At 43.9% G+C, this 12399-nt stretch overlaps 1 protein-coding gene across 1 annotated transcript in view; it reads left to right on the top strand.

Annotated features, from left to right (window-relative positions):
* LOC146063917 (amine sulfotransferase-like) overlaps positions 1-12080 on the top strand; it is a 43947-nt gene extending 31867 nt beyond the window's left edge. The window contains exons 6-7 of the mRNA XM_083176830.1: positions 4714-4894; positions 11760-12080. Of these exons, the coding sequence (XP_083032956.1) occupies positions 4714-4894; positions 11760-11884 (306 nt within the window). The 3' untranslated portion in view covers positions 11885-12080. The remainder of the gene's footprint in view (positions 1-4713; positions 4895-11759) is intronic.
* Positions 12081-12399: the final 319 nt, after the last annotated feature.

Genomic DNA, 12399 nt, shown 5'->3' with positions numbered 1-12399 from the left:
CGGTCGCAAGAAACCAGGGATTGTATAGATGTGTACCCAGCTTAACAATAAGTATCCAGGTTGAAAATTATTGAAAACTACTGCACTACTGAATCCATTAACATTTTTTGGGATAGTAAATGTCAAAAATAAGTGTATTTCTAAATACAAATACACCTATTTTTTTACAAATTTCCTTTAGTAAATTTCCCCCCCAATGTCTTATTTAATGTAAAGCAAGCATTAAATTATTATGAGGTAGTGGAGTGATCTTCCTAATTCAGAAGATTTAATAAATTCCAAACTCACAATAATTATATAACAAATACTTACAAATTTAATTTTCTTTAGTGAATGTATCATTAATAGTTTCTTTAATTAAGAATTCATGACAAAATGTATTATTTTACTTATTACTACTATGCCTCTAACTTTATTTCCAATCTCTATATTCAGCAGAATCACAGCATAGTATATCTGCAACACTGCCGGCAAGAGAGAAAGAGGGAAACAGTGACAGTGAGGGAAAAAGAGAGGGGAGCAAGATAGAGATGGCAAGTGAGAGACAGTGTGTGTCTGGAGAGGGAGGGGTAGACAGAGAAGGTGTTAGAAAGAGAGAGAGAGAAAGAGAGAGAGAGAGAGAGAGAGAGAGAGAGAGAGAGAAAGTGTCATGGACGAAAGACAGGAACAAGTCAAAGAGAGACAAACAGGGTGTCAGAGAGAGAGAGAGAGAGAGGGGAGACATAGGAAGAGACACCCGGGGGAGCAAGATATAGAGGGTGTCAGGGAGAGACTGAGGGGAGATAGAGAAAGAGAGCAGATCAAAAAAGAGATAGGAAAAGAGATAGAGTGGGGGAGCAAGTGAGAGGTATGGGGGAGTTGAGAGAGGGTTTTTTTACAGAGGGAGCAAGAGAGTGGAGCCAGGTAGAGAGAGAGAGAGAGATAGAGAGAGAGAGAGAGGAGGAGGAGGAGGAGGAGGAGGCGATAGAGAGTGTGTCATAGTTGAAAAGAGAAAGGGGAGCAAGAAAAATCGAGGGACTGAGAGGTTGTCAGAGAGAGCGAGAGAGAGGTGAAAGACTGAGTGGGTGTCAGAAAGAGAGAGAGAGAGAAAGAGGAGTGGGATATAGATAGATAGATAGATAGATAGATAGATAGATAGATAGATAATAAAAGAGAAATAGGTATATAGAGAAAGAGGAAGGGAGAAATAGGAATAGAGAGAAAGAGAGAGAAAATACGAAAAGAGGGAGTGACTTATACCTACATATAGAATATATATACCAGTAAATATTGGCCCTTATTTAGATCTGATTGCAGTACATATTTGTTCTCAAAATGGGCAAAACCATGTGCACTGCAGGTGGGTCAGATGTAACATGTGCATAGAGAGTTAAATTTCGTTGGGGTGTGTTGAAACTAAAATCTAAATTGTTGTGTAAAAATAATGCAGTCAGTATTTACCCTGCACAGAAACAAAATAACTCACACAAGTCTAACTCTCTCTATACATGTTACATCTGCCTTACCTGCAATGCACATGATTTTGCCCATTTTGAGAACAAATTTGGGTACTTGTGTATTATCACGGCGCCCATTACGTATTTACGTAGTGGTGTTTGGAGAAAACAATACACCACTATGCTGGCTACGTAAACTACATAACTTTATAAAATTAACTCCACGCTCAGGTAGATACTGGGGGTATGACGTGGATAGTGGGGATATGAAGTTGTCATTGTGTGTGTGTGTTGTGCTTTATACTCCCCCTCCTCCGGCAGTCACTCCCCAGCAGAAGCGTTCAGTCCCCCTCCTCCGGCACTCGCTGTGGACAATGTACGCAATTAGCGTAGTGCCGCTGGGGGAGCAGGGAAACCATGTGATGCTCCCCCAGCGGCACTATGCTGAATTACGTACATTGTCCATTATGTACATTGCTGGGACCGGGGAGTGACTGCCGGAGGAGGGGGACTGAACGCTGCCACCAGGGAGTTACCGTGCATCGTGGAGTCAGCGGGGATCGTGATGGATGCGGTGGCCGACCCGGAGGAGGGTAAGTATAAAGCTCAACACACACATATCACACACATCACATTATCACGGCACCGGCTACACTGACAACGTACCTTAGGCTACATTGAAAACGTAGCGTAGCCGGGTGCCGTGATAATACACAAGTATCCAAATTTGTACTGCGATGATATCTAAGGGCCATAATCCAAATACATAGGCTTACAAACAAAGATCTAAACCGAGATTAACATATATTAAGAAACACATCTTTTTTCCATTTTATAAAAAACTATTTGTAAAGCCAGTAGCAGTTGTTCCAGAGTGTTATACACTCAAGAAGGTGTAGCCTGGAATTCCTGTATGTATTTGAAAATTACTATTCACATCACCCATGTCTGTACAATTTTAAATATTGTATTGGTAACTAATATTTAAATATATATAGCTATATATATATATATATATATATATATATATCACTCTTCTCATACAAACACTCCACTCCCTACGTCTTAATGATACAGCACTTTCTTGGTTCTCATTTTACCTATCTGATCGCTCTTTCAGTGTTCGCTTCTCTCTACGTCCTCTTCACTACCTCTGTCAGTCGTAGTTCCGCAAGGCTCAGTCTTAGGTCATCTGCTGTTCTCAATCTATACCTCCTCTCTTGGCAAACTAATCAGCTATTTCGGATTTCAGTATCACTTGTACGCGGATGATACTCAGATCTATCTCTTAACCCCATAGTTGTCACCAGTGGTTTTGAGCCGAGTCTCGGAATGTCTCTCTGCCATCTAATTTTGGATGTCTTCTCGCCAAACTCAATATTTCCAAAATGGAATTACTTATATTCCCACCAGCCAAGAAGAGCTACCATCCTGATATCTCCATAACTGTTGACAACTCGACCATCTACCCTACCCCACAAGATCGTTGCCTAGTGGTCATCCTTGACTCTAAACTGTCATTTGTTCCCCATGTTCAATCTGTCGCAAAATCATGATAAATGCATCTAAAAAACATATCCAAAATACGACCCTATCTCACACATGACACTACCAAATCTCTTATCTATGCGCTCATTATATCCCGCATTGTTTATTGCAATAGTCTCCTAACTGATCTTCCCAAGAACAGACTCTCGCCACTGCAATCCATTTTAAATGCTGCTGCAAGGCTGATCTTCCTAGCAAGACGCTGATTGTCTGCTGATCCGTTCTGCCAGTCCCTCCATTCTTGCCTGTATTTTACCGTATTTACCGGTTGCCTGTATTTTACCGTATTCAATATAAAACACTTCTACTCACATATAAAGCTACCATACTGCACCAGCATATATCTCTTTACTTATCATAAAATATCTCCCATCTCGACCACTCCTCTCTGAGGAAGATATGCATCTCTCTTTTGCACGGATCATTAGCTCCCATTCACTATTAGAGGACTTTCGTCAGGCTGCTCCCATCCTATGGAATGCCCTTCCACGCACCTTAAGACTCTCCACTAGCATCCATACTTTCAAGTGTTCCCTTTGTACTTGTTTTCTAGAACGGCTACAATCGGGAGTAATCATGTACCTTAACTTAAGGTACACAATTACCCCCGATGGACCCGATTTCCTTTAAAATCAGGTCCATTTTGCCGGCAAAGGCAAAATCGGGTCCATCGCGTCGGTCGGGTGCATTAACATGGCACACAACGCGACCGACGCGATGGACCCGATTTTGCCATAGGGTTCAATGTCAAAATATTTTTAACATTGTAATGCGGGAAAAAATGGGAAATGGGCCAATATGGGCCATTTCTCATTGTATATGCCCCCCACCATTGTGAACGTCACCCCACGATTGACGCCAACCCGAAGCGTGGCGAGCATAGCGAGCCCACGAGGGGTGGCGGTATGCTTCCTCAGACCTTTTCATACCCCTACTATCCACGTCGCCGTGGAGTTGAGAATATAAAGCGTGGCGAGCGCACGCGTATACCTGTGAAGTTATACGCGTCCCCTCGCGGGGCTCGCTACAATCGCCACGCTTCGGACTTTATATTCTTAACTCCACGCCGACGTGGATAGTAGGGGTATGAAAAGGTCAGAGGACGCCTACCGCCTCCCCTCGCGGGCTCGCTACGCTCGCAATGCTTCGGGTTGGCGTCAATCGTGGGGTGCCATTGAGGGGGTTAAAATTGGGGTCTGGGGAGAATTTTACATTGAATCCAATGTAAAATAGGGTCCCAGGGACCCTATTCACATTTCAATCAATGTAAAAATCGGGGCCATCACGTCGGTCGCATCGCATGCGATTTGGTCGCATGCGATGCGATCGACGCGATGCGACCAACCCGATCAACATCTGTGTGGCCATTCTAGGCAACAAGTACCGTTCCCTGAAAACAAGCCTATCATATTTAAGTTCCACACGCATAACCCTCTCAGACACTTATGTATTATATAGCTTTTCTTCTGGACTTGCAACTTGGTAGGACTGCTATGCTATTACTGGTGCCTGTCCTTGTGTTTCCCTCCTATGTCCCTATAGATTGTAAGCTTGCAGCAGGGCCCTCTTACCTCCAAGTCTGTCTGTTGTTACCCAGTATGTTTTATCCCTGTTTACAATTGTAAAGCACAACGGAATCCACTGCGCTATATAAGAAACTGTTAATAAATAAATTTATATATATATATATATATATATTTCTTTTTTCTTTCTTTTTTTTCTTTTCCAGGATCTCAAGTCTGTTGTCAAGCAAATCTGCAAATTTTTAGGGAAAGAGTTAGATGATGAGTCTTTGAATACTGTGGTAAAGCGAGCAACATTCAACAACATGCAAATGGATCCCCTTGCAAATAAAGAACAATTACCACAAGAATTGTTTAATCAGAAACTTGGGAAGTTTATGCGTAAAGGTAAAAGTTTAGATAACACTAATAAACGTACAAAATATTGCAAAGTATAAAGCTCCATACACAATAGGCGATGCTGCCCAGGGCCGTAATAGTTAACAATATTGGGTGTTGTTTTTTTCGATATTGAGTGTACATACTGAATGATATCAGTAAACAATATCATTGTTATAGTTATAGCATATGGACAGTTCTTCTACCTTTACAAGGGATTATTTGCGCTTATTGACCAGACTCCTCTGTATGTAAACAATATCGTTCATCGACATTACCGGGACCCTCTGAAAATGCAGGTCATTTGCAGGGACACATACAGAATCTCATATGCATTGCTAGAATAATACTGTTGCTCCTTTGATAAGTGTCCCATTGACGCTGAATCGAACCAGCAAGGGAGTGTCAGTCTCCTTACTGCTTACTGGTATTCCTTTTGTAAGTCCATGGACATTCATCTGCACCAGGGCTGCCACTACAAATTGTGCGGCCTGGGGACTGACAAAATAGACAGGGCCCCCGAAGCCTGTGCTAAGGTGTTTGTCGTTGCACTACAAACTAGAAATTTGTGACCTACCTCCCATATGTCCTAAAATAATTGTGCGCACTAAAGATGCTCGCCACAGAAGGGTGTAATAATGCAAGAAGGGAGCGTGGCCATACAATAGTACCTCAGTCACAGAATAGAGCAATGCTATTCACAGTACACAACGCGTGGTGCCCATTATTCACATTACAACACACGGAGTGGCCCTTATTCACATTATAAAACATAGTAATGTCCCTCATACATTAGTCACACAGTAGTGCCACTTATACAAATAATAATGCCCAATAGCACCAGTAGGTAGTTCTCGGGACTACTGAAATCAGCGCACTGTTATGTTTGAGAATTCCAGATTTTGCGGGTGTTTAGGCACTAGTACCAGCATTCTCCAGCTAAAGGGCCACGTCGTGATGCTGTTTGCACCATGCTAGGGCACAAAACAGCATTACCGAGAGAGTTTTATTGGATTTCTGCCTGCACCCCTCCAGTGCAAGAAGAAATCCACTAGTTGGACATAGCAGATTGATTTGCGTAGCAATGGAGAGCTCTCTCACTGCGCTATTCACAGTGTGCTGAATTGATTCAACACAAAATAAGTTGTTGGAGAAAGAAAGAGAAAAAATTAGAGGAGTAAGAAAGAGAGGGGGATAGGGATGGTCAGGAAAAAAAGGGCATCATCAGAAAAGTAGGAATGAGAAAAATAGGGTGTCAGAGAGTAAAAGGGGAAGAGGGAGGGGTGTGAAAAGGAGGGAGAAAGAATGTCAGAGGGAGGAAGAGAAAAAGAGGGGAGGAAGAGAGTGAGAGGGGGTGTCAGGGTTAAAGGGAGAGAGACAGGGAGGGAAAGAGGAGGCCAGGGAGTGACAAATGGTGTCAAGGAGAGAAAGAATGAGAAACATGGAATGAGAGGGTGTGAGAGAGAGATAGACAGTGACAGTTAAACACTGTCAGAGAGAGATAGAGAGAGAGAGAGAGAAAGAGGGAGGGAGGAAAGAGAGAGAGGGGAAGTGTGGATGAGGGAGGGTAGTAGAGGACGAGTGAAGGGTGGCTAGGGGATGAGAGGGGGTAGAGGATGGGAGGGGAGGGTAGAGGATGGGAGAGGGAGGTATAGGATGAGATGGGGTAGATGTTTAGAGGAGAGGGAGGCTATGGGTAGAGGACTAGAGGCTATGGGTAGAGGACTGGAGGGGGTAGAGGATAAAGGGGTAGAAGACAAGAGGGGGGAGGGTGTGGCGAACAAGAAGACATTTAGAGGAGGGGTATTAGAGATGGAGGAGAGGGGGTGTAAGAGGAAGAGATTGGTGGGTGGGCAGGGGTTTGAAAGGCTTGTGACATCCTATCCCCTGTACAACAGGTAACACTGTGTAGCTGCATTTTCCGTTTCAGTCTTAATGCTGGTGTACCTCGGGCAGTGGCAGGGATCCTTTTCCATGGCGCCAGCAGCACACCTTTTCATCAGTGTGATTTTTCCTGGTCTCCTGATCCTGCTGACCGCACCAGGGCTCCCTCTCATCAGTGCAGTTCATTTATATGACCAACACACTGCTTCTTTTTCCAACCTAAAGACACACATTTCCAACTTTGTTGGAACTTGTCCTTGTCTCTATATCAGCGGTTCCCAAACTATGGGCCTTATTCTGATCGGTGCGGCCGGATCCGAATATGCGGCCAGGACCGTGCGTGCGAAAACCCGCCTTCCATACGGATCGCCAACTCCGTCCGTACGCGGTAAGAAGCTGACCGAACGGACTGCACGTGTATTTTTCATGGAATACGCCTCCTCCATCTCAGGGAACCTCCCCCATCATTCGATGGTCGCAGACTATCGAATGCAGGACCGAGTGGTCCACCAGCTCCCGCAACCTCAGACCACACGGACATTTTTCCGTGCAAAAGCAGGGATCTGGGAGGGCAGATGACATCCGGCGATGTCATATGTCCGCCCCCTACACGTGCGTCACGGCCGCATTACCATACGTACGCCCAGCGTTTGCATGGGAACGCCCATGAAATGCGGGGCGTATGCATATGGTAATGAGCCCAAATAGCCCTTCACGCCCCTCTCCACCCCCTGTTCAGAGTGTTCACATTTCATGCGGGATTTTGCCGTACGCCCCGCTCACACATGCGCAGAGACGCCTCTGCACATGCGCAGACACAAAACATCGGCGGCACGAACGCACGCGGATATTACCGCACCAACCAGAATAAGGGCCTATGTGCAACTAGGCAATCTGGGGTGCCTCAGTACACTTGCAGGGGTGCCTCGGGTTGGTGGTCTAGAACCAATTCAAATTATTTATTGTCAATATAATAAGAAAAACCAGTGCTGGTGGCTATCAATTATAAACTATTTGGACAAATAAAAGCTAATTCTTTCCCTTACCACATAACTGACCATAAGGATGAAACATAAAAACATAAACACCATTTACTTAATTTAATATTTGTTTCTGAATTTCTCAGTAAGAAATGTTTGGCCCAGGGGTGCATTGAAAAAATGCTGATGCTCTAGGGCACCGTGATTCAAAAAAGTTTGGGAACCGCGGCTCTATCCTTTATATCTCATGAGTTGGGATAACTTATCACACACATCTATTTAAAGGTTGATTAAAAATCTGAACGCTAATAACTAAAATATGATCCCAGTCATAAATATTAGTGTACCTATATAATGTTCACACACCTTGTTATACCATGCCTGAGGAAGAGACCTAAGTAGTCTCGAAAGCTTGCATTTTAACAACATTTATTTTTGTTAGCCATTAAAAGGTATCATATTTGCTAGATTGCTATTTTGTTTTTCTCACTGAAGAACAATAAAACTTTTCTTATCAACTGGCTAACACGGTACCAAACTTTTTTCTTTTATATAATGTACTACGCACCCCATCTACATAAGTGTAATTAAATTATGTGTTTGTGTATGTATGTTCAACGATAACTCTAGAACACTTTAACTAATCGTATTCAGACTTTGCACACTGCCTTATCATCTTGAGGGATGATCTAAGTTTCAATGGATGAGCCCTTAAGGGTGCTGTCATAAGGGTCCATGCTATTACTCTTGTTTTCATGCATTGAGAAATGTCGTTGGAAAGCTTATGCCTTTCTGAATACAACACAACAAAGAGATTCCCTTAAGCGGACCCTTAAAGGCCTATAAGGGTCAATAAAATAAAAATAAAACATTTTCACTTTACTGATCCCCAGTCAATTCTTTGTTCTCTTGATTGTTTGCTTAATCTTTGAGCGTTTTTGGGAACTTCTGTACCTGCTGCAGCAGCTCATGCCCTGCTGTGGTTGGCAAGGGAAGGTGGATATTTGGAGACCTGCTCTGGCTGCTGCAGCAGCTTTGGCCCTGCTGTGGTTGGGAAGTGAAGGTGGTTAATTGGAGACTTGAACTGGCTGCTGCTGCAGCAGCTTATGCCCTGCTGTGGTTGGGAAGCTACTGTGTACCTTGGTGGTTTATATATATTAGAACCTATTAGCATATTGATTATGTACTACTTACACTATGCAAGGGTGAATTGTTTTTTTGTTTTCATACATATTTCTCATGGTCATTTATTTCAGGCCCTAGGGTTATTTTTGGTCAACATTAATTCACCTACAGTGGAGAATATTTTTGGATTGTATGGGGTAAACTACAGGAAATCCACACAAGCATGCATAGAGTACACATTCCATAGTTAGGCTATGATGAGAATTGAACCCACAACCTCAGTACTGTAAGGTAGTAATGCTAGCATTACACTTATTGTGCTGTACATCATTATCTACTTATAATTTATCTAGCACCTTCTAGAACAGGGGTGGCCAACCCGCGGCTCTTGAGCCGCATGCGGCTCTCCCCCTGTTAAGCTGCAGCTCCCGTCCCCTATCCCTCCATTACCCGCTGCCGGTTCTCCCTCTGAGGGGAGGAGAGCGCGCATCGCGCATCTCTCCTACCCCTCACTGTGCATCCTGTGCACAGGAGCCGGCCCGCAAGCTTTGATTGGCGGACGGCCTAGTCACAGGGAAGTGAGGGGGAGGACTAGGAGACGCGCGGTGTGCTGTGCTGTGCTCTCCTCCCCTCGGTGACATGACATGACTGCAGGGGGACACCAGACTGTCCTCTCCCTGCCCGGCAGCAGCAGCAATAACGGTGAGTGCTGCTGTTGGGAAATTAGCACTGTGGGGGCATAGCAATTTGTGGCACTGTGGGGGCATAGCAGTTTGTGGCACTGTGGGGGCATAGCAGTTTGTGGCACTGTGGGGGCATAGCAATTTGTGGCACTGTGGGGGCATAGCAGTTTGTGGCACTGTGGGGGCGTACCAGCTTTCTAGCACCGTGGGGGCATACCCGGCACTGTGGGGGCATGGAAATGAAGTGGTTGCCTCTTAGGATCCAAGTGTCCTAAATGAATGCGGTGGGGGTCAATAGGAGGTCCAGGCACTGCTGCTACCTGCTATGCACAAACCAACTTTTGGAATGAAGTCCGGACCAGCCCATCAGGACCTCTTATTGACCCCCGTCACATTTATTTGGGACACTTGGATCCTAAGAGGCGACCGCTTTTATACCCCATTGTGGAATCTTAATTATTGCTTATTAAAAATGATATGTAAAGATCATCCAATTATCTAAGAAACTTTTTTTCTAAATTTATTAGCACTGCACTTCTGTTTTTTCACTGTTCCAATATATATAGGCCTAAATAACCTATTTGTAGCAGCTACTGAGAAAAAACTTTTTCCAAGCGCACCCTGTTCCGTCCCCCATAAAGGGTCAGTCCATTTTTTCTTTTCCTTTTGTACTATTTCAGGAAGTCTCCTGTGGAATGCAGTAGGGTAGGCATCAATGCCATAAATGGAGGAGCCGTGAGCTGCCTTCTAGGAGATGGTGATTACTACACAGCAGAGACTCTGGGGGTTATTCTGTTTGGTACGGTGAAACGTGCGTATGGTCCATCACACGTGCATGTTCCGTACGCTCACGGTGAGCGTAAGTCCGCCCACAGAACAGCCGCACACGGACGGTCACAGACAACGACAATGGGGAGTGGCGTTCACTTGAGCGTACGCCACCGTGCACGGACAGATCTCCCTCTTAGCCACCGATACCTGGCATACATCTGAGCGTACGCCACAGTGCACGGACGGATCTCGTCCATTTTCCCACCGACACCTTCCGTATATCTGAGCGTACGCCACATGCAAACATGTTCTAATATTGTTCAAAATAAGACTTTAGAGTGTGATAGGCAGATGTTGGGATCCTTTGTTAGAGATATGTGATTGCAATAATGTTCTTGCTGGCATCTTACATACAGAGTGTGCTACATAAAGTGCATAGCAGATATGAAAGTGCATGATGTATGTTCTTGGGAAAAAAATACAGATTGTGTGCAAAATAGTGGCTATGGCCTTAGGACATTGCTCCACCATTGCAAGTAGAAATTGAGTCCAAAAACATCATTGTTGCTTTTGATGTGTATTTTTCATAATAAAAAACTGGTATGTTTGTGTTACAGTGAAAAAGTTGACACATGTCGACTCCTGTGAATTGAGTGTCCTGCTTTTTAAAGTAGAAAAAACCCTTTCTGAATGGGTGTAGATGGTTATAAAATAACTTCCTGGACATACAGTATATAACCAGGTATTACCTAAAATTAAACCAACCTTTACATGTTGAGAAGTGTAGAAAGATAAGATTCCAATGTGTTTGTGGGCTGTGTGTGGCTTGCAGGTAGTGAAATAATTGTTTTCACTTAATAGCCTGCAGCATTGATTATTACATTCAGGTGTATGTGTTTGACTAGTAATCAGCATTAATTAGCAGACCCAGGCATCCCCTCTCATGTGGTATCTCTAGGGGTGGTCAGGAGCAATCTTTGGTGTCCGCCTGTTTTTGGGCCAAAATGCACGGTGCGTTCGCCGATCGAGGCGGTTGTGGCACCATGCATTTTGTGTGCACCCATGTGTACGCCCATGTTTACGCCAAGTTTTCCTCATTATTCCGGCCGCTCCCATAAAAACGCCCACATGCCGCCCACAATAACTGTGCTCTTGCGGACAGTTTTTTTCGCACATGCGCATTGCGAAAGATACGCATGTGCAGATGAAAAAAAAACCCGAACCGACCGCGTACGGTCCCACCGTACCAAACAGAATAACCCCCTCTATGTAGCTAGAAAAACCCCATACGTTTACCTTTCAGCTTAGCACTTGTGGTATGAAGCTGTATGTTAAGGAGCAAATGGTACTCATATATATCTTAATTGTATATGGCAGTTTAATAATATATGGTTATAATCCATCTATTTAAGTGTATGATTGTCTCTGCAGGAACAATTGGAGACTGGAAAAACATATTTACTGTGGCCCAGAGCGAAGCAGTTGATAAAATATTCCAGGAGAAAATGAGTGACGTACCCCTAACCTTTACCTGGGACATTGCTGAAGAAAAATGAATGGTGCATTACAAATACCTGATGGAGATGGATTTTACTACTTTATACCATGATAGCAGAATATGCTTATGTTTGATCATGGTAGTCCAGAAGATAATTGAAAAGACGCAATATTGGAAGACTATTGGCCTCTCATGATTTGACTACCAATAAAACTTTTAAAATATTAGAAAAGCAATGACTATTTTTAACTTTTACTTCACATACTGTAGGGCACATGCCAACATCTACAGTATTTCTGAGAATGTAGGAACACTGTCATAGCTTCCTTGACCTAAACCACATACACACAAGGCATTTTCTTCTGTGCTCAGATGTCAAGTACATTTAATTGGAAATTAGCAACATAATGGCCTTTTTTATTTGTAGCACAATGAAGTGTTTTCATTGTTGTCCATGGTGACATATAGTACTACAGATGGAGCAGCCGCCATGTGGTGCACCGGCGCACCGTCTCACACGCTCTTGCGTCAATTAGGGCACGTGAGTGTCTTACATGCACTCGCATTCACCAG

This window comes from Crinia signifera, chromosome 3 (genome assembly GCF_055691185.1).
Source record: "Crinia signifera chromosome 3, ASM5569118v1, whole genome shotgun sequence".
NCBI classification, from domain to species: domain Eukaryota; kingdom Metazoa; phylum Chordata; class Amphibia; order Anura; family Myobatrachidae; genus Crinia; species Crinia signifera.
The sequence above is the reverse complement of the archived record's forward strand: the minus strand, read 5'-3'. Positions and strand labels throughout refer to the sequence as shown.